Source organism: Panthera onca, chromosome C1, assembly GCF_046562875.1.
Source record: "Panthera onca isolate mPanOnc1 chromosome C1, mPanOnc1 haplotype 2, whole genome shotgun sequence".
Lineage (NCBI taxonomy): Eukaryota > Metazoa > Chordata > Mammalia > Carnivora > Felidae > Panthera > Panthera onca.
Window position 1 is genome coordinate 119,775,435 of NC_138346.1, and position 22,480 is coordinate 119,797,914.

Below are 22,480 nucleotides of genomic sequence, written 5' to 3' on the forward strand. Positions count from 1 at the left end.
AGGGTTGTGAGTTCAAACCCCATATTGGGTGTAGAGACTACTTAAGATCTTAACAAAAAAAAAAAAAAAAAAAAAAGCTTGTTTAAGGTGCTCAAAGCTGTGACACTCAGGAAGCTATGTGAGATGTTAAAAATATGTTAGACTATTTGTTCTCTAACGTTATGGGCTGTCGTCAAGGGCTTCCAGAGATTATCCAGGTAATCTTTCAAACGTAAGGAGGAATAGTGAATTAATGATTGGCTGACACTGATTTCTAAATGTGAACTTTTCCCTCCCCCCCCATGTTTATTACATACAAATCATTTTAAGAATTTTTTCTAAAAAGCTTTGACGAGAAATCATAGATATATTCACTTGGTCTTTAAAAGTAAGAGAAACAGCTCATTGCTTATGATCTAAGAAAATATCTCAGAGCCATTTGGGCTGGGGTAATTATGCCAAAAATAATCTCTTAAAGTTTCAAAGGGGGACAAAGCGTTCTTTCCGAGAACAACAGATCATAGCAGCTCAACAGTGCATATACTGCTTCATCAGATAAATGGCATACAGTATTTTCACCAAAGACAAGAGTATTTGCTAAGTTTAAATCTGCGTTTTTCTGAGTGATTACAGCATAGTGAAAATTTCAGAGCTACCGTTCAAATGTAAGAAATACATGGAGGAGAGCCAAGCACATGCAATAATTGTACAAAATCAATGCAAATATGACCCTAGAACCTGGATTTTCCTGGTGCAAAGTAACAACAACTTCATCTATGTGTCTATTTGTCACGAGCTATGCAAAAATGCTTCCTGTATCTCAGCACCACTGCCTGTGTGTCCTTGTAGTCCGATCGGTCCCAATCACCAGTGTTGAATGCTTGTTTTCTACCCTGCCTTGCCCCAGCATGGGCTCGTGCAGCTCTTTGGAGGAGCTCAGCGGCCTGGCAGATTACAGATCCTGAAAGACTCACCAACCCACTCAGTTCACTGCCTTAGCCAAGTGCTTTAGTTTAGCTGCCATAACAAAGTGCCACAGACTGGATGTTTTAAAACAACAGAAATTCATTCTCTCACAGCTCTGGTCGTTAGGAGTCTGAAATCAAGGTGTCAGCTGGGCCCTGCTCCCTCTGAAGGGTCTAGGGAGAATCTGACTTGACTCTCTCCTTGACTCAAGGAGAATCTCCTTGACTCTTTAGCTTCTGGTCACTCCCTGCCATACTTGGCATTTCTTGACTTATGGCTACAACCCTCCTATCCCTGCCTGCCATGTCACATATCCTTTTTCCCTCTGTGTCTCTCTCTTCTTATACGGACACAGTCACTGGAATTAGGGCCTACTCTAATCCAGTATGACTTCATCTACACTGATTACATTTGCAGAGGTCCATTTCCCTATAAGCTCATGTTCTGAGGTTCAGGTAGACATGAATTTTAGGGAGATAAATTCAACCTACTACATCAAGCAGTGGAAATACTGTAAATTTCATCTTATCTGGAATAATGTCAATTGTTACTTTTTTTTTTCTTTGCATTTTGGGCTTTAAATTATAAATCCTAAAGATCACTCTTGTGGTTTCAGTTGAATATGATATTGGCTCCAGTGCTAGGATGATTAGTGAAAAATAGCTTGTTATAAAATGTGAAATTTACTCATATGAGGACTTTAAGAGACAAAACAGATGAACAGAAGGGAAGGGAAACAAAAATAATGTAAAACCAGGGAGGGGGACAAAACAGAAGAGACTCATAAATATGGAGAACAAACTGAGGGTTGCTAGAGGGGTTGTGGGAGGGGGGATGGGCTATATGGGGAAGGGGCATTAAGGAATCTACTCGTGAAATCATTGTTGCACTATATGCTAACTAATTTGGATGTAAATTTTTAAAAGTGAAAAATTAAATTTAAAAAAAAAATGTGAAATTTAAATAGTAACCTCTGGGGCACCTGAGTGGCTCAGTCAGTTAAGCATGTGACTCTTGATTTCAGCTCAGGTCATGATCCCAGGGTTGTGGGATCGAGCCCCAAGTTGGACTCCATGCTCAGCATGGAGCCTGCTTAAGATTCTTTCTCCTTCCCTCTGCCCCTCTTCCACTCGCTCTCTCTCTCTTTCAACTTAAAAAAATTAAAAAAATAAACACACATTAATTCCAGATTTCTCACTTGCTTGGTTAAGTCTCATCCAGGGGCGCCTGAGTGGCTCAGTCAGTTAAGTGTCCCACTTCAGTTCAGGTCACGATCTTGTGGTTTGTGGGTTTGAGTCCCCGGTCAGACTCCGTGCTGACATCTCAGAGCCTGGAGCCTACTTTGGATTCTGTGTGTCTTCTTCTCTGTCTGGCCTTCCCTCAGCTTGCTCATTCTCTCAAACATAAATAAACATTTAAAAAAATTTTCTTTTAAATTAAGGCTCATTCATGGAGATATGTGCCCCTTCCATGTCTAAGTAATTTGTATGTGTGTGAAGTCCACTTAGGAAGGATTTTATACACTATATTCAGGTGTTTGGATTTGTTCCTGTAGGAAAGGAAGAACCAGTGGAGATTCACTATTTCAAAAAGATATTCCAGGTTGTGGTATGGAGTATACAAAAGTCAGATCAGATCAGATGAGTGGAGGTTAGACTACATTGATGGGCATGGGGAAGTGAGATTGTATTGGATAACATCCTCATGATTCAGTAATTGATTAGATGATGTCAATAATAATAGCTAATGTTTTTTCCAGCTTTATTGAGATCTAATTGACATATAAAACTGTGTAAGTTTTAGGTGTATAACCTGATGATTTGATACATGTATACGCTGGGAAAAGATTTCTGCGAGAAGGTCAGTTAAGACATTCACATAATTATTACATTTTGTGTGTGGTAAGAACATTTAAGACCAATCATAGGTAAGATTTATTGGGCATTTTCTATGTGTCAGGCACCATTCTAAGCACTTTTTATGTACTAATTTATTTAATTCTGGCAATAATCCTATGAAGTAGTTCTACTTTAGTAGTACTAAAATTTTGATTTTATATGAGGAAACTGTGGGACAAATGCTTGCCAAAGGTCACCTACCTAGTAGTGGGAGGAATCAGAATTTTGACAGAATCTGGTGAGTGAAAGGAAGGAGTCTGGGGTGACTCTGGAGATTGGGGAGCTGAGTAGAAGGTTGGGTCATTAGCCAAGACTGAGATACAGAAGTGCAGCAGGGGTTGGGGGTGGGGAGGGGGAGTTTGGATGGTTGTGCGTCAGTACATTTGGTTTTGGGTATAATATTAAGTTTGAAGAGCTGTGGGTGGGAAATCCAAATGGATATGTCCAGCAGATAGTTGATAGTAAGTACTAGAATAATATTTGTTACTCTTTTAAGTGTGTTAAAATTAATCTTTTAAAAGAAATAGTTTTAATTTCCTTTTTTTTCATATTTATTCATTTTTGAGAGAGAGAGAGAGCAGGGAAGGGGCAGAGAGAGAGGGGGACACAGAATCCAAAGCAGGCTCCAGGCTCTGAGCTGTCAGCACAGAGCCTGACACAGGGCTGGAACCCACAAACTGGGATATCATGATCGAGCTGAAGTCGGATGCTTAACTGACTAAGCCACCCAGGCACCCCTAGAAAATACTGTTTTAATGTATACATTATGCAGCTGTAGTAAAACATAGGGGAGAATCAGTGATACTGTCTCCTAGCCCCTAAAAAGAAAGTGCTTTTAATAGGGTGAGATTCTTTGTGATAGTGTATCCTCTCTACATGAAGTCAGGAAGGTAAATGACTCTCTTACCTGGAACTTTGTGACATTGTTCGGCCAAACAGGAAGAGGAGAGGCATTGGTGATGAATGTGCACCCGCCCTATCGTGGGTGAATTGCCTTCATCACAAACTCCCCTCAACTCCCACCCTTTGCTCCAGCATTCCAGCAAATGTTCCCCCGCCTTGCTCTAACCACAGGGTATTCCAGTTCAAACCCGGCGGTTTATGGGAACCGCTTTTGTTGAAGTCATTAAAGAAAGAAAGGCCTGTGACTTCTCTTTCCGACACACCGCCTGTTTTCTGTGTCATTTCAGTCTCATTAATCAGCGCTGCAGCAAGGTAGACATCGCGCTGTGTATTTTACTGTCCCCCGCACAGCGGCTCCTGCGTCTCTGCCCCCAGGCCGGCGCATTGGGGAAAAAGAGGGAGGGAAACCATCAATCTTCCCAGTTGCACATGTCAGCAGTGATTCCTTCCCCCTTCCTGTTGGCTGTCTCTCTCACCACCTGTGTTTAGAATTAGCATTGAAGCTGCTGCCCAGATGAATAAGAACCACTGTCCCTGTCACCTGCCCTGGTACGGGCCACCACTTCTGAATGAAAGCAAGAAGTCCGTAGGGCAATTATATTCATTTTGTGAACAGTGCAGGAAACAGAATCACACACCCCCTTAGAAGCTCATTAAAGCCTTACATTCAAGCAGATTTTAGGTCATGCATTCTAGCAGGTAGCATCATTTACTGGATCAGAGGAGTAAAAGCAAATAATTTCTTGGTGCCTTGCTGTATTTTCATAGTCTCCCTGTAAGTATATACAGCTGGTTGGTCTAGCCAGGTTCAAGTCCACTACTCACTAGCTACACGTTATTCTCTGAACCCCTCTGTGCCTCAGTTTCTTCATCTGTAAAACCGAGATGATAATACTACCTACCTCATAGGGCTTTTTGTGAGGATTAAATGAGGTAACACATTCATAGTTCGTGTACTTTGCACATTGTAAGCACTCCAATGGTAGCCGTTAATTACCATAGATAACTTCATTGTTAAAATAATAAAAGTGAGGTTCGGAGAGGTTAAGTAATTTGTGCAAGTGATAGGAGTGCAGAAGGAATTTGAATTTGGCACTGTCTGAGTCCCCCAAACTCATGTCCTTTCTGTTAGACTACATTGTTTCCATTCCAGCTCTATCTTAGAGATAATTTCATATGTGAGCTTAATAATTCATTTAACTTTATTACCCATTATATAAAGCAAAAATGGTAACAAGTGACATTCGTATTAGCACTAGACTCTTGTAATTACATCAATTAATATAATCAGGCTGTATGCAGAAAAACTATTTTAAAAATTTAGCTGTACTAGGGCTCCTGGGTGTCTCAGTTGGTTAAGCGTTCAACTCCTGATTTCAGCTCAGGCCATGATCTCATGGTTCGTGGGATTGACCCCCATGCCGTGCTCTGTGCTGACAACACGGAGCCTGCTTGGAATTCTATCCCTCTCTCTGCCCCTTCCCTGCTTGCTCTGGCTCTCTCTCTCTCACTCTCTCTCTCAAAAACAAATAAATAAACTTATTTAAAATTAAGAAAAAAAATGGCTACAGAAGATGTTCTTGCCCTTAAAAAAAAAAAAAAGTTAAACCATACAAACGTAACAAAAAGGAGGTCATTACCATCACTTGGGGTAACAACCATTGTTGTTAAAGTGTGTTCTTCTTCCTTGTCAGAATTCATCTATGTAACAAACCCTGGTGGGCTAAGCATTGTTCTTGGGTCTTGAGGGGGCTGCTATTAGTATTCCCAGTTTACAGATGGGGAGGTTGCGTGACTTGCACAAGGAAACACATCTAGTGCACGGCAGAGCTGGTGTTGAACTCAGTGTCTGGCTCCAGAGTTGGACCCTTCACCCACTCTGCATGACTCTTAAATTCTTCTTAATTCTACTTAAGTTCTTCTTATCTCTTCCACAGGATTCCATCTCATAAAAATAAAATTTAATGTTATTTAATATTTCTCCTACTGATGGACATGTCGTTACTTGTGGCCCTCTCGCTGTGAAATAATGCAGAGAATGCCAGGTATCCTTACGTTCTTGTATAAATATTTCTTTAGGACAGATTTCTATTCATTGAATGGTTGGATCAAAATATGTAAATGCTTAAAATTTTGACCTCCATAAATGATCAGACAACTTAGAGCTTACTACATGCCAGGCACTAAGCACTTTACACTAATAAACATATCACAGTCCTCCCCTCCCCAACCACCCATTTAATAGATGCTCAAAACCATATAAGTCATAGGGGCCAGGGCTTCAACCCAGGCAGCCTAATGTGAGCCTGCTTGTTACCATGGTTAATAACCAAACAAGTTATCATAGTCCTATTTTACTGCTTGACTTTGTCATTTTTCTCATTTACACTAAAGTCAAGATAGCGATATAGGCTGACACAAGGATCTGAACTGAAGCAGGTGTATTTGAAACATCCCCAGGAATTGTGTGAGTCTACAGGTTGCATGATGAGAAAGGTAGTCCTGGGTGGCCGGAAAATGAGACTTCTTTCTCTTGATAGTGGTCAGGACAGTCAAAGAGATTCTTTTTTGGAAGGGACTATATGCCAGGAAAATAACTAGAAGTTTTTTCTCCATTTGTAACATAATACCATGTAAGAAATTCACACTGTGTCTCTCTCAAAGGTTTAGAACACTTGGGTTAGTCGTGGAGTTATTTCCTACACTGTGTATAAGAATTTCCAGCATCTCTGCTTTTACATAGCCAACACCACCTGTTGTTTGTTGAGGTTTTTGGTCAACCAAGTAACCATAAGACCTACCAACAACTGCTTAACTATTGAATACAGACTCTCTCATAGGCATCAGAAGGACTTAGACTTTTCCAGGCAGGAAAATGGGTAGAAAAGAGCATTCTATGCAGAGATCATTTTGTTTTCTCTCCATTATAATTCTGGTGTCAAAACCTTCTTGTGGGATTATTTTCTTGGTAAAACCCAGGCTACATGTGCTTCCTGAATCCCTGAGCCATAAGGATTTATGGAACTGGACATTGCCAAGTAAGTCTACCTAGGCATCAACGATGATGTGCTTACTTGTTGTTACAGGTGTCTTTTCTCACCAATGTAGAGACTGTAACCACACCTTCATAATCTGTTGGTCTTCCCTGCTGCCAAATGTGATATCTGTACTGCCTGATGCCCAAATGGCTTCTGACCATGAATTAAGAAATAACTGTCTCAAGAGTTTTATTACCTTGAAATGTACATTATAAGCAAATGAACATACTTTTCACATTTTTACAGTCTGTATGTGTGTGTGTGTGTGTGTGTGTGTTTCCTAGCAGGTTGGCAGCTTTGGAGAATAATTATGTAGTAGTTGGCTTTGAACAGTGTTTTTTCAATCTTGGCCACACATTAGAATCACCTGGGGAGCTTTTAAAACTCCCAGTGCTCATGCCAAATCCCAAGCTGATTAAATCAGAATCTTTGAGGATGGGACCCAGGCATCAGTATTTTTTAAAGCTCCCAGGTGATGACTGTGCAGCCAGGACTGAGAACTGTTGACTTAGAAGGTATCTTTTTTTCGTTCATAGCATTTTCATCTGTACTTCAGTTTAAGTGGTTGAAGTGAATTTTCAGAATTGATGTTGGTGCCCCAAACCCCTCTCAAACTGGAGCATGCTCCAGAACTACTTGGAAAGCTTGTTGAAGCACAGATCATGTAACTCTTATTTCTTCTGGGATAAGCCCAGTCTTAGAATTTCTGAGTTGGTAGGTCTGGGTTGGGACCCAGGAGTTTGCATTTATAACAAGTTCCCTGTTATGGCGATGCTGCCGGTACTGGGGACACGTTGTGAGAACATCTGCTCCAGTGCCTTCCTTCCACCTTCCCTCTGCTCTTTTCTTTGCCGGCAGGGGCTGGCCAGGGCACCTGTCCCCAGGGCCTCCTGTGCTGTCAATATCCACCTTAGGAAAGGGATGCTTGAGAATACCACACCTACCAACCACCTCCAGTGAGCACACAATCGAATTTTAAAAGTCTACTCCTTATAGAGTAGTTGAGTGCAACTTCCTCCTCATTCCAGATCACCCTCTTAAACCTTTTATACATCAGAATCAGAGGCACCGCTGAGGGTTTTGGTGTCCCAGTATGGAACTTGGATTTCACTTTCCCACAGAAACAATTTTATGAATGGTGTGTAGGTACAGCTGAAATGGTGATGTTAAAACCATTCATCAAGAATATTGTGGGCTCAATGAGGCTTCAACGGACTGCCTTCCAGGAACTTAACCACCATCGAAAGAACTGAGTTTCTGAGTTTCAGAAAACCAATTTTCAAACAAACTCATAGAACGTAACTTGTTTAGGAACTACATATAACTGGAACATTTGATTCATTTTGTTTATAGTTATTTTGCCCTTTACATTTTGGAGCCAAAGTGGGGTGGGGGAAGATTTGTCATTCATTCCACTAACGTTTATTAGGTGCTCACAATGTACCTGGCACTGCCCTGTACTGGGAATATAAAGATGAAAAAGACAACTTCTGCCCTAGAGGAGCTCATATTCTAGAGGGAAAATATTTTCTAAGCAAATAAGAAAATATTTACCAAGTTGCCAGTGTGATATGTGTAATAATGAACTAATGAAGGAGGGATCTGTTCTGCCCTGGGGGCAGGGAGAGGGGTATGGTGGGGGGGGGTGGAAACTGGGTAGGGGAGGAGAAAGAGAGAGGAAGCGGGGGAAGGGAGGATGGGTGACTATGTGTGTGTGTGTGTGTATGTGTGTGTGTGTGCACGTGCGGGAGAAGAGAAGACATGTTTAAGAGGTTTAGACTCAGAGAGAGACTCAGAGAGACTCAGAGAGTGGAGGTTAGACCTTGAAGACCCAAGGGAGTTGCCCAGCAGAGAAGGGGATTAGGGCATACAGGACAATGGAACGGTCTGAATGCGGACAGGAATGAGCTCTATAGGACCAGCAGTAACCAGGTCAGCTCCTCACATAAGATGATGGAGGATGCCTGGGAAGGCCATTACTGGCCACACGAAGTTTGGACCTTAACCCAGAAGAAGAAAGGAGATTTATGCACACAGCATATATGGTGTTTGCATTGTTATCTCAGACCTTCTTTTTAAAGAACTTTCTTCTGTATGTGTCCCACTACCCTGAGGAAGGCATTTTTTTTTTCCAACAAAATATTGATACTTAGAAAATGTCTTGAATCAAGCAGTTTTCAGACCTGTGCTCTGGGCACCCCCTCAGAGGCTGGGTGGGGTGAGGGTAAAAGATCAGGGAGGGCCTCCCTCCCTAACTCTCCCATTATCCACCCACCTACCAAGCTTTTCTTTGGACTGCTTTACATGTTGGGCATATCTAGTGAGAATATTGCACTTGAAAATGCGTATATAACTAAGAAACGCTTTAAAACCACTGTAATCTAATCCTCACACGCTTAGTAATAGGACTTTGGTGTGCGTAGCCAAATCTCTCAACTGTGGTTCTCAGACCATCAGCTGAATGCGGGACATCAGGCAGGCACTGAGGCCGATGTGTGACCGGTGACAGTGGTTAGGAGGATAAGCCTTTAGTTGGCCACAAGAGGTAATGACAAAATCATTTGTCCCCAGGATGATCTAATACTTTAAGATCAATGTTTGAATTTTCTTATGAGGAAAAACTAATGTTTTTGTAAGCATCTCAGATTATTCTTTACACTTTTAAAAGTTGAGGACTTCTCGATCCCTTGCCTGTGTTAACTGTTCCATTCAACATAAAAATACAATGTGCAGTGGTCATTGAGGCATTTATGTCAAGAATTTGACACTTGCTGATTTGGTTTAGCAAGTGGTGTCATCATTAGGAGTTAAAAGTATTTCTCACCACATACCATGTTACATTATAATTATTTGTCATCTTCATATAGTATGTTAATTTAGTTTTGATCGCCTTTGCTATGAAAATTAAAGAGACTGGTTTATTCTGTACCTACATATAACCTTTGCATTTATTTTTATTTTTTAATCTATTTTTTAAAGTTTATGTATTTTGAGAGCGAGAGAGAGTAAGAGCATGGGGGAGGGACAGAGAGAGAACCCCAAGCAGGATCCATACCATCAGCACAGAGCCTGACGCAGGGCTTGAACCTGCTAACCACGAGATCATGACCTGAACTGAAACCAAGACTCAGATGTTCAACCGACTGAGCTACCCAGATGACCCCATATAAGCTTTGCATTGAAATATAACTTAGCTGCCCTAAGGTGACAATGCAGTCTTTCTTGGGAGCTGGAGTCCCAGACCTTGTATTTTATCATCTGTCTCTGATGGGGAGACATTCGCTGCGTAGCTGTTTAACATGTAGGAAACAAAACAGAGAAGAAAGACCTGAAGAATATAAGCCCAGAGAGCTGTTGAAGTACAAAAGAAATCGCTACAGAAGAAAAAAACACAGTCAGTGTCCCAACCTGAGGCAGAGTGTCCTGTGGTCTGTGTCTGGGCTCTGGGGTTCTGGATTCTGGTCCCAGCTGTCCACCAGTGTGTCCATGGCCTTTTGGTAAACATGGCTGTGACACACTTTGTCCTTCTGAGAAACCTGTGTGTGGAGGCAGGTGTTGGTGGCTGAGGGTGCTCGAAGGCCGGGCCACCCCAGAGGCAAAGAAGCTCTAAACGGGTCACAGCCCAGTGTCGAGGGAGGGACCAAACTCAGAGCTCAGCTCTGGGACTGACCTCCCTGCCAGTGATTTCCCCCCACAGTGTCCTTCCCTAGAAAGTGTGGCCACTAATTCCAACTCCATCAAGGACATAAGGTATGCACGAGTACCAGGAAGTACGCTCATCACAAGAAGGAACATGTATGAGCATAAGCCTTCCATCCCAGGATGGGGACCGCACAGAGCACACAGGGAAAAGAGATGCGCAGCTCTTGAAATTCAGAAGAGGCTTAAGTAAGTCTGCAGGAGACTTGTTAAAAGTCAAGTTTATTCCTTTTAGACTCTTTCATAGCCGAACAATACACATGAAGTGTTTATCATCTATGCCGTTAAGGAACTCACAGATGAATGGGCTTGTCACTTCTTCCTAATTTTTTCTTTTTAAAATAATTTTTCTCTCCAGTTTTCATTATTGGCTTACATATTGCCTCTTGTTTGAGAGTGACGTAAGACGTGCTTTCTCTTATACTGAATTAATATTTACTATATTGATTCCCAGGTCTGAGCATCTGGCTTCACTTCTGAGCAGAAATGAACCCATTTTTCTTGGTGCTTAGTCGGCATTTCCTCCCCAGACCCTGGGTTCTCCGGACATTCTGGAAGAACCGACTGTGGCCGAACAGTGAGCTATGGCCAAAGAAAGCTTCAGAGGAGCACCTGGCTTTTCCCGGCCACGGCTGAGATACTGTGTTTCTGTGCCGAGTCTCCTGTTTCAGCTCTTAAATCACTAATTGTTAGTAGAGATCTTTAAAAAAAAATGTTGAGATCTTCAAGGAGCCTAAGATTGAAATAGTAGGGTGATGTATAGAATAGAATTGAGAAACACTGACAGATGTATTTTTCTTTATACACAATTGGAAGCACATATAGACTTACAGAAAGAGACTTTTAACCTAGTTAGTTAATAATGTTGGTGACTTTTTTTATCATACTCTGTGATAACATGCCCTTTTACAGACCCAGTTAGACACAGTGGTTGTTCCCCAAGGTTTTGGTGTTGACTATAGCTAAAACAGATGAGGTGAATGAATGATTGCTATTATAGCTGGCTACAAGCAGTTCTTGGTTATAAGAATCTTGAAATTCTTACTAGGAGCCCTTGGTTCCCATCACCATACCCAAGTCAAAGCTAGTAGGCAGCCTCCTTTTCATGGATTTTATTCACTTGGAATTAAAGACAGAAGCTCTTTTTAGCTAATTGCAAAAACTATCTTTTGCAATAATTGGCAGCTTCCGATGTTTCCATTGCTTTTGGGTACGGTAATTAACATGAAGATGGCCGTGAATTTTGGATACGCTCCATACCTTAAGACAGGAGTGGTGTTAGCTACGTCTGTCAGATTGGTAAGTATGTTCTTCCTTTGATTTGAACACCCAGCCTCCCCTCTGGAAGATATCAAATCCCGGGGCTGAAGCTGCCCATCAGTAACACCGATTCTGCTACAAAATGAGCCAGTGAAGATATTGATTGGAAGTGGCATTTGTTAAGGAAATAACACCTGAGATAAAAATGAAACCCTCTTTTGTACAAAGCTCCTTGCTTATCCTCTGCACACTGCGATGGGATTGCAGGCCCGATGCTCCAGACTCCCCATGAGAGCCTGTGGGCTAGTCCTGAAGCTGTTTTCTTTGTGGCTTGCCTCCTGTCCGCTGGGGAGCCCACGCTCCTCTCATTTTCATTCTTTTCCAGCTCTAGTGCTTTTGAACACAGAACCCCCATCCTCCAGCCACCCAGCCTCCACATTCCAGCCCCGTGATCTCATGGTACCCGGCAGAGCTCCCCTGCCATGCCGGCAGGCTGCCTGCTGACTCTTGCAGGGGGAGCAGATGGGAACATAAACTCGCCCGCAAGAGCAGGATGCTCTCTGTATATTTTTAAGACCAGGAATCCAGTTCTCATTTAGAGGCTGTATTTTTTTAATAGCTCCTTGAAAATTGAACAAAACCTTTCTTGTTGCTCTTATTTCTTGATAACATCATTCCCTCTGTGTAGACATATAGAATCACAGAAACTGGAGAATGGAGAAGATACATTAGATCTTGTCTGACCCATCCCCGCTGGTTACAGTTCTTTTTTCCCACAGTCTGTCCTCTAGTGCTTTTCTCTTTTAGTTTTCTCAAGAATTAGTTTCTCCATTTCTCCTGGGGGAAGGATTCCTGAGTTTGACCATGGAGGAATGTATGTGCAAATATTCATAGTCTTTTTTTTTTCAGCTTGATATTCCTACTCTTCATAGCCCTTTACATTAGCATAAACAGCCCCTCTTTATCCTAAGTCAAGTATTTCTGGATGGTATTTCTTTTCCTCTTCCATTTATTAAGTTCAGAGCTTGTTTTTCTGCTTTGCTTTCTCTCTTCATCAATCAGTCCCTAAAGCCCATTAATCATTTTTTTTTTTTTTTTTTTTTTTTTTTTTTTTTACCTCACTGAAAGCTCCTTTGCTTATTCCCATATCGGGAACCCAGGGTTGGTTAAGATCCCAAGGTACTGAAGAAGCCTCACTGATATGTGTTTATTCCATGTTAACTCACTCACTCTCTCTCTCTCTCTCACCCCCACCCCCCACCCCCAGCCTCGGTTCACAACCACAAACTGTTTCGCCAAAAATGTTTTCTAAATTATGATATGGGGAATTACTCATATCAGTCATCTCAGGGCTGCGTGTGTCTGTGTGTGTGTGTGTGTGTGTGCGCGTGTGTGCATATGGTCTTAAGTGGTAAGATTATATTTGTTCTCAGTTACTTAAAAGATATTTTTCATATCTTTGGAGCCACAAATCTTTCAGGTCTCCTGAGTGCTTGGATCAAATGCAATTCTGGACCACAGAACTATGACACATCAGTAGAATGTAGCATTCTATCGTAGAGCTGTTATCTCAGAAGTAGACGGGAAAATAATGACATATGGGGAAAACAGACTGTATTTGTAGGATGTAGAATTCTTGAGGAAAGAGAAGGGCAAAGTTTAAATAGCCTTGGCCCTCATATATCTAAAGCAGATTAGCTCTTAAAAGCTAGTTAGGTATATAGACTTTTTTCTTATATCACTTTTTTTTTTTAATATCTCAGCTGTATTGAGGTATAATTGACAAGTGAAACTGTAAGATATTTAAAGTGAACATCACAGTGATTTGATATGCACATGCCTTGTGAAAGGACTTCCTCTGCCTGGTGAATTAACATACCATCACCTCAGATGTTTATTTTTATTTGTTTGTTTTGTTGAGAATATTTAAGTTCTACTCTCTTAACAAATTCCAGTTATACCATACAGCATTATCAAGTATAATCATCATGTTTTACCTTAGATCCTCACACATTATGGTTTCATGGATTGGAGGACCTAATATTATAAAAACATCACTTCTCCCCAAAGCAATCTATAGATTCAATGCAATCTCAATCACAAACCCCAACAGTGTGTTTTTTTTCTCTTGGAACTGGACAAGGTGATTCTAAAATGTATTGAGAAATATAAAAAGCCAAAGATGAGTAAAATAACTTGAAGAAGAAGGTAAAAAGATTCTCTCCACTGTGTGCCAAGACCTACTAAAAAGGCACTGTAGTGCTGACCAGAGATAGACACATAGACCAATGGGACAGACTGGAAAGACCAGATATAGACAAAAGGATAAAAAGGTGCTTAATTTATGGCAGAAGTGGCATTCCAGAGTAATGGTCAAAGACAGTCTTTTCCATAAAGGTACTGGAACAGTCTGATATATCCATGGGGGGGGGGGGGGGGGTGTTAAAAGAAATTGGATGCCTACCTCACACCATATGCAAAAAACTCCAAATGGATACACACTTAAATGTAAAAGACGAAACTTCAAAGCATACTCACACATGCATATACATATGCTTTATATATGTATACACACTCATACCTTTATGACATCAAGGTATTGAAAGATTTCTTATATGCCATAAAAATCTGTAGTCAAAAATCATATATTTGGTAAAATGAAGAATATCTCTTCATCAAAAGATAACATAAGGAAGACACATAGCTACACAATGAGAGAACATTTTGGCTATACATGTAATTGATAAAATATTAGTGTCCAGAATATATAAAAATACTTAAATCAGTAAAAGACAATCCATTCTGAGAAAAATAGGCAAAATGACCTCAATAGGCTCTCCACAGAAGAGGAAATAAAAATAGCCAATAACCGTAAGAGTTCTCAATTTCCTTAACAACCAAAGAAATGCAATTAAACCATAATGAGATTCCACCTCATAGCCATCACCTTAGCTCAAAATAAAAATATTAAAAAAAAAATAATGGCAGGGTTAATGAGGATGGAGAGGGACAGAAATTGACGATAGAAATTGCAATATGTTACATAGTTAGGAGTAGTTTAATACCCTGTAGTACACCTGAAGAGCCATGATGCCTACCTTATGACACAGCAGTTAGGTATATACGCTAGAGAAGGTTGGCACACAGAACACAAAGGTGTGGTGTTTTTTTTTTCTTTGTAACTTAATTTTTGGAAACTTGAAGCCTATAGAAAAGTTGCAATATTAATGCAATGAATGTGATGAAGTCTCCCTGGATAGCAGCTAGTGGAAAGAAGTAAGTGATAGTTGCCTTGATATCCCAACTTCACTTACTAGCTGTGTGAGCATGGGCAATCTGTAAAGATCTGTGAGCCTCAGTTACCTCCTCCGTAAATTGGAAGCAATAAAATGCCTGCCATGTTGGGTATTGTAAGAATTAAATGCATTAATGTATATAAAGCCCTGAGCATAAATGCCTATAACATAGTTGCCCAGCAAGTTATGGCTGCTGTTATTAATATTTTGTTGTTGTTAAAAGTGATAATGACACATTTTATTTTTTCAGAACCTTTTAATGACAGCACATTTACTGACGTGTATTCATTTTTTGTGTTTCACTACAGAATGCAAAATTATTCCAGAGAAAAATAGCCTTTTTTTCATCCTCTATTACTTTTTTCTTTCTCATTTTCCTATTACAACTTCAATATTAGAAAGTGCAAACCAGTGAGAATACATGCCCTTAACAAAAATGTTTTTAGAAATTTCAAATAATATATAGAATTAAAAACTACTTTTGAAGAAATAAAAGTATGATTTTATCAAAAATAAAAGGAAATGGAAGCACAAAAAAAGTTACATAACTTTATCAAGAAGCAACATTAGAAATAGTGTGTAGGGGGGCGCCTGGGTGGCTCAGTTGGTTAAGCGTCCGACTTCAGTTCAGGTCACGATCTCGCCGTCCGTGAGTCCGAGCCCCGCGTCGGGCTCTGGGCTGATGGCTCGGAGCCTGGAACCTGCTTCTGATTCTGTGTCTCCCTCTCTCTCTGCCCCTTCCCCGTTCATGCTCTGTCTCTCTCTGTCTCAAAAATAAATTAAAAAACTTTAAAAAAAGAAATAGTGTGTAGGTTTTCTCATTTCTGGCCCAAGATCGTGCACACTGAGTTGTAATATCAGCAGTTATTTTTAAAGAAAACCGAATTAATTAAATAGCACTAGCTCTTAGCTCTAACGGTATGCCTTCCTTGCCTGAACGACAAAATGAATGAAATCACATGAAAAACCTTTGAAATCGCATTAAAAGCCCTTTAATCTCCAATGAAACTTGGTTCTGTGTCTGAAGTCTTGCTCACTGACCCCCAGACCCACAGTCATCTTTTCCTCTTGGGAACTCCTGCCCATACCCCACTATTTATGGTTGCAAACAGATTACGATCATATTGCCACGTTGTACCATTACATATCTCTTCGTAAACATATCCTGTGTCTCCAATTAGCTTGCATCTCCTGGGGATCCAGACCTTTTCTTATGTGCCTTTGTATGTTCTTGAGTGCAAAAAAAAAAAAAAAAAAAAAAACCTACCCACATTTTAAATATCATTTTCTATCCTTAGTAACACCTAACATAGTGCTTTGCACAGGCACAAAATAAATGCATAAGGATGACGACTGTCAGATTGCAGTTGTAAAAAATAGAATGAGTCATAGCTATGGTAACACAGGCATAGGATCCATGGATTCTGCCTCAAAAGCAAATGTCTCTCTTCCTCTGTTCCAGAAAGAAGCCGTAAAGCGAGTGTTCTCTGGCATTCAGCCTACAGGAATCCCCCACCTCGGCAATTACCTGGGAGCCATTGAGACCTGGGTGAGATTGCAGGAGGAGCATGGCTCAGTGCTGTACAGCATTGTTGACCTACATTCCATCACTGTCCCCCAAGACCCGGCTGTCCTTCGGCAGAGCATCTTGGACATGACCGCTGTTCTTCTTGCCTGTGGCATAAACCCAGAGAAAAGCATCCTTTTCCAGCAATCTCAGGTCAGCTTCTCAGATGAGAACCAAGAAAACCTGTACTTTCAAATTATTTGAGGAAAAATGTGAATGGTTTATATAGCTGCTATTTATGATTCTTTTTAAATTGTTGAAGTGACTTCATCAGATGCAAAGATTTCATTGTATTTATTTTTATTTTTTTTAATGTTGATTTATTTTGGAGATGGAGAGACAGAGCATGAGCAGGGGAGGGGCAGAGAGAGAGGGAGACACAGAATCCGAAGCAGGCTCCAGGCTCTGTGCTGTCAGCACAGAGTCTGATGCAGGGCTCGAACTCACAAGCCATGAGATTATGAACTGAGCCGAAGTCGGATGCCCAACAACTGAGCCACCCAGGCACCCCTGTTTTTATTTTTTATTTGAGAGAGAGAGAGCATGAGCAGGGGAGAGGGGCAGAGAGAGAGAGAGGGAGGGAGGGATTGACAGAGAGAGAGAGAGAGAGAGAGAGAGAGAGAGAGAGAGAGAATCTTAAACAGGCTCCGCTCTAAGGGCATAGCCTGACACGGGGCTCAATCCCATGATCCTGGGATCATACCCTGAGCCCAAATCAAGAGTCAGACGTTCAACCAACTGAGCCACCCAGGTGCCCCACAATGATTTAATTTTAATGTTTACCCTGCATTCATATCTTTAAATGTCATCATGAGGCAATAGTGTTTTTCACCTTTTCCTCCACTATACTTTACTTGATTCGTATAACAAAATGTTGCATCTCATTAGTACTTGTAACTCTGGAATTGTTTTTCTATCCTGGGTTGAATTCAAACTGATGAATTCATACTGTTGACTAATCTCCTGGTGATCAAGGATAGAATTTAGCAACCAGTGGTTTTGCATAATTCCATTTTGCTTTACTGGGTATTGCATTTGGAAGGCCTATTGGATAATTCCCATTGTTCATTCTTTGTATAATAGCTTTTGAGAAGATTTGAGAGAACTGGCTGGGAAATTGGAAGACCATGTCCATTCTCTTGAGTCCAAGCCAAGAAAGGCTTCAGAACAAAGCCAAAATATTTGGCTCATATCGTCACTATGGATGAATCAGTTTACTCTTGGACAGGCAGATAGCCTGGACCAGAGACAGGGCACTTAAGAGACTCCCTAGCAAAGAAGATGAAAAATTTAACTGGATCATGCCCTCATTACATATCCACTTTAACGTTATGACAAAGCCCCAGCCCAAGAACAGTGTGTTAGACATGTTTTGGCACATGTTAACATGTATACATGTATGGTATATATATGTGTGTATGATGTGTTATACATGTGGATATCTCCTTCCTTGATTATAAACTTCAGACAATCATCATTTTTTTTCAAAGAGAGAGAGACAGAGTGAGAGAGATATATCAGCAGGGGAAGGGCAGAGGGAGAGAGAGAGGGAATCTTAAGCAGGCTTCATGCTCAACATGGAGAGCAGTGCTGGGCTCTATCTCATGACTGTGAGATCATGACCTGAGCCAAAATCAAGAGTTGGACGCTGAACCAACTGAGCCACTCAGGAGCCCCTGACAATCATCATTTTTATGTACGTTTTATCACCCGCAAAACTTAGTATAAAAATTCACAGTGACCATTTAAAAAATATGTAATAGGGGCGCCTGGGTGGCTCAGTCGGTTAAGTGTCCGACTTCGGCTTATGTCATGATCTCGCGGTCTGTGAGTTCGAGCCCCACGTCGGGCTCTGTGCTGACAGTTCAGAGACTGGAGCCTGCTCCAGATTCTGTGCCTCCCTCTCTCTCTGACCCTCCGCTGCTCATGCTGTGTCTCTCTCTGTCTCAAAAATAAATAAAAACACTAAAAAAATTAAAAATAAATAAAAATGAATAAATAATATGTAATAAATGAATATCTTCAAAAAATAAATAGATTTATCAGCTTAAAATGTGTTTCCAGCTTGGAGATAATGTGATAAAATAATAGCATCTAATCATTAAAATATCCGTAAAGGCAACTTGTCTCAATTTCATTCCTCACAGTTGGCCTTTAGTTACACATAACTTTTCAAATTCAATCTTGGACTGTTCTAATTGTTATAAGAATATAAATGTACTTGCTTATGTTGAGCATATACCTGCCTCCCTATAATTCCCATCCACTCATTTGACTTACGCTCTCTAAAAATGCAGAATAAATCAACTCTGTCTTCCACATGGCTGCTTTTCAAATACTCAGAGACCTTTATTATGCAATCTCTTTACCCTACAGATCCTTACCCCATAGGTCTTAACCTTCTTCACGCTAGGGGTCCCATCTCGGGAACAGTCTGTCTCTCTGAAAGGAACGTGCCTGTCCTATATCACGAAACAATGTTTATTCAAATCTGTCTCCAACATTATACTGCTGACCATCATTAGAGCCACTTTTTAAGTTACTTGATACACCTTAAGTTCATCTAAGCTATTTTTTTTTCATCTAAGCTATTTTTGATAAAAGCTCCCTTTTGATCCTTATGTGACACTGTTTCTAAAAATGGTATTCCCAGTACCTACTTCCATACTTCTGGAAGGCGAAAATGTCTATGTCTCCACAAAGTAACCACTTGCCAGACTGCCTTGTTAAGTGATATTTGAAATTAAAGGCTCATTTACAACCACATCCAATGCTTGCACTTTGAGCTCATACCCCCAGGAATGATCACATTATAATTTTTTTTCCTTCTTTTTAAAGGATGTTTGGCAGTGATATCTGTAAGCATCTAAAATTTGTGATAATTAAGGTCTCTTCTTCAACATGATACTTTGTTGTTCAAAGTAGCAATAGAAAGAGCGCCCACAGTATGGGAGACTTTGTGAGAACTCCCTCATAAGTGAGGGATAATGAAAGTCACCTTCCTTGTGATTCTTGTACGGCATGTGATACGCTCATTGGTTCCAATAGTGGTGGTGGGTCTATGTCAGAGACTGCAGGTCATGGTGTTGGCTGTTTCCTCAGTGGCCTTGATGCAGCCTCACAGTGCCTCGAAGTTCCCCTTCTCCCATCCCTGACTACAGCTCCCTCCGGGGAATTTGGGTAGCCTGCCAGTAAAATGTGAGGGAAGTACTCATCAGCCCATAGTCCACAGTTCGTCCCACAAAGACAATATGAGAAGACTTCCTCAGGTGTCTTTCTAACCTCAAGACATGTTTGGTCTGGGCCATTTCCTTCTTTAACTCAGACAGCCCACCTTAGTACAACTGAGTGGATGGACTGGATGTTTCATCAGGTTTTCTTTCCTTGTTTAAATATTTAATAAAGAAAAATTTCAATATGTATAGAAGAGTAGGGGGTATAGTGTACTGTACCCCCACCACTTGCTAGCCTTTTGTGATTTGTCTCATCAAGGTGGTTTTTTGTGGTTGTTGAAGTATTTTAAAGCAGATAACACGTATCATGGTATCGCAGCCCCTGAATATTTCAGTGCGCCTGTCTGTAAACTGAGAATATTTTCTTCCATAGCCACAATACTGTCATCACACCCAACAAAGCTAATGATAATTCCATATGATCATCTACTACGCAGTCCGTATTCAAATTCCGCTGAGTCTCCCAAAATGTCTTTTATATTTGGCTTGTTTGAATAATGGTCCACACGTTACATTTTTTTTTGTATCTTTTGATTTGTTGTTCAAGTTTTATTTTATTTCCCATAGAGTTAATCCTCCACTTAAAAAGAATTAAAACCTTAGGTTTTTTTAGACTCCCACTTTTTTTCATGACTTTGATATGTTGATCAGCCTTTCCTTTATTTGCTATATAATTAGCTCTTTTGAGCACAAAAATAAGCCTTATTTTTTGTTGTTGCTTTTTCTTTGCTCTAATGTGTATTAGCTCATGTTTAGTGGCTATCCACCATGATTCGCAAAGTTGCTCATCGCCGTTTTTAATGGTTGGAATAGACCTATGTTTGTCTAGTGCCTGTAGAATGCCTGGACGTCAGTTCCCTCAGAATGGCCATAAAGCTTCTAGTTGTTCATGGAGGATGATGGGAAGTTCTTCCTCATGCTTTATCTTGAAAGTATGAAGGCATGTATTGGATTTGCTTCTTAGAACCATTCTCAAATAGAAGTATAATCGAACAAGCTAGTCTCCCTGAAACAGTTATTATTCTAGACACGTGGCCCCATATTTGCATTGTTCTATTAGGTGAAAGAATCCTCATGGTGTTCATGTTTTATGTCTTACCATACAAAAATCAATAATTAACAACTGTCTTTATCAATCTGTGGAGTCTCCAATAGATGGAGACTGAAAAGAAAATGCTCATAGCATTTAGGAAAAAAATTGGAAGTCATGTTTATTAGAAAACTAATATTTTTAAATATATAAGATTGGGAAAGCCTTTTATGTGTATGATATCTCTTTTAATCCTCAAAAGAGCACATGAGTCAGGGATTACTGTTCTTTCACAGGTTTCACATTAAGGTATGAAAATGTTCAGTAAATTCTAAAATGTCCTCAGAATCATCTCTGAGAGGTGCCTGATACCTAGTAAATGTTTAACAAATGTGGCTTCTTAATTTGACCTGTCATACAGGTGGCAAATCCAGGACTCTTTTTTTCCTCCTAAGGCACCACTTTTGGAAGGTATTCTCATGGGAGAGAACCTTATTCTGCCCCCACCATGCCTTTGCCTCAGTAGCTGGCGTCTGGGGGACAGCGGAGAGCCAGGGCTGACCTCGAGGTCCTCACTGTTTCTTGCTTGGACAGTCATATCACCCTTCCACTCCTGCCTCAGGCCCTCATATCAGCCATCCTTCCCCCACATTGCAGCCACGGTCATCTTTCTACTTCAGATATCTCAGCACCTCTCTCCTATCCTCAGGTTAAAAATCTAAACTCAAGGGGCCCCTGGGTGGCTCAGTTGGTTAAGCATCCGACTTTGGCTCAGGTCATGACCTCACGGTTTGTGGGTTCAAGCCCTGCATCTGGCTGTGTGCTGATAGCCTGGAGCCTGGAGGCTGCTTCAGATTCTGTGTCTCCCTCTCTGTCTGCCCCTCCCCCACTCACAAGTGTCTGTCTCTCAAAAATAAATATTAAAAAAAGAATTTTTTTTTATCTAAACTCAATTTCTAGAAAGCCCTTCAAGAATGAGGCCCCTGATATGTATTTATAAAATATACCTACATATGGGGCGCCTGGGTGGCTCAGTCGGTTAAGTGTCCGACTTCGGCTCAGGTCATGATCTCACGGTTTGTGAGTTCGAGCCCTGCGTTGGACTCTGTGCTGACAGCTCGGAGCCTGGAGCCTGCTTCTGTTCTGTGTCTCCTTCTCTCTCTGTCCCTCCCCAACTTGTGCTCTGTCTCTCTATGTCTCTCAAAAAATAAATAAATGTAAAAAAATTTAAAAGAAAAATATACCTACATATTTTGTATTTATATATTATAAAATATTTTTACATATTTTTATACATTATATTTATTATAAAATAATCTATATAATTTATATACATAAGGGGATATTATTCAGCCATAAAAAGGAATGAAATCTTGCCACTTGCAACTACATGGATAGACCTCGAGCATATAATGCTAATCGAAATAAGTCACTGAAAGACGTACCATATGATTTCACTCACGTGGAATTTAAGAAACAAAACAAAGGAGCAAAGTCAAAAAAAAAGAGAGAGAGACAAACCAAGAAACAGACTCTTAACTATAGAGAAGCTAGTGGTTACCAGATGGGAGGGGATGGAGGGATGGGTGTAGTAGGTGGTGTGCAGTAAGG

General features: G+C 40.6%; 1 protein-coding gene across 5 annotated transcripts in view; it reads left to right on the forward strand.

The window, feature by feature from the left end:
- Positions 1–22,480, forward strand: part of WARS2 (tryptophanyl tRNA synthetase 2, mitochondrial) — a 96,607-nt gene that overhangs the window by 33,871 nt on the left and 40,256 nt on the right. For 3 of the 5 annotated variants that reach the window (XM_060626814.3, XM_060626813.3, XM_060626816.3), the window contains exon 2: positions 16,502–16,759. The exons of 1 other annotated variant lie outside the window; for it this stretch is intronic. In XM_060626814.3, the coding sequence (XP_060482797.3) occupies positions 16,502–16,759 (258 nt within the window). The remainder of the gene's footprint in view (positions 1–16,501; positions 16,760–22,480) is intronic. One more of the 5 variants, XM_078451525.2, reaches the window with a different exon arrangement.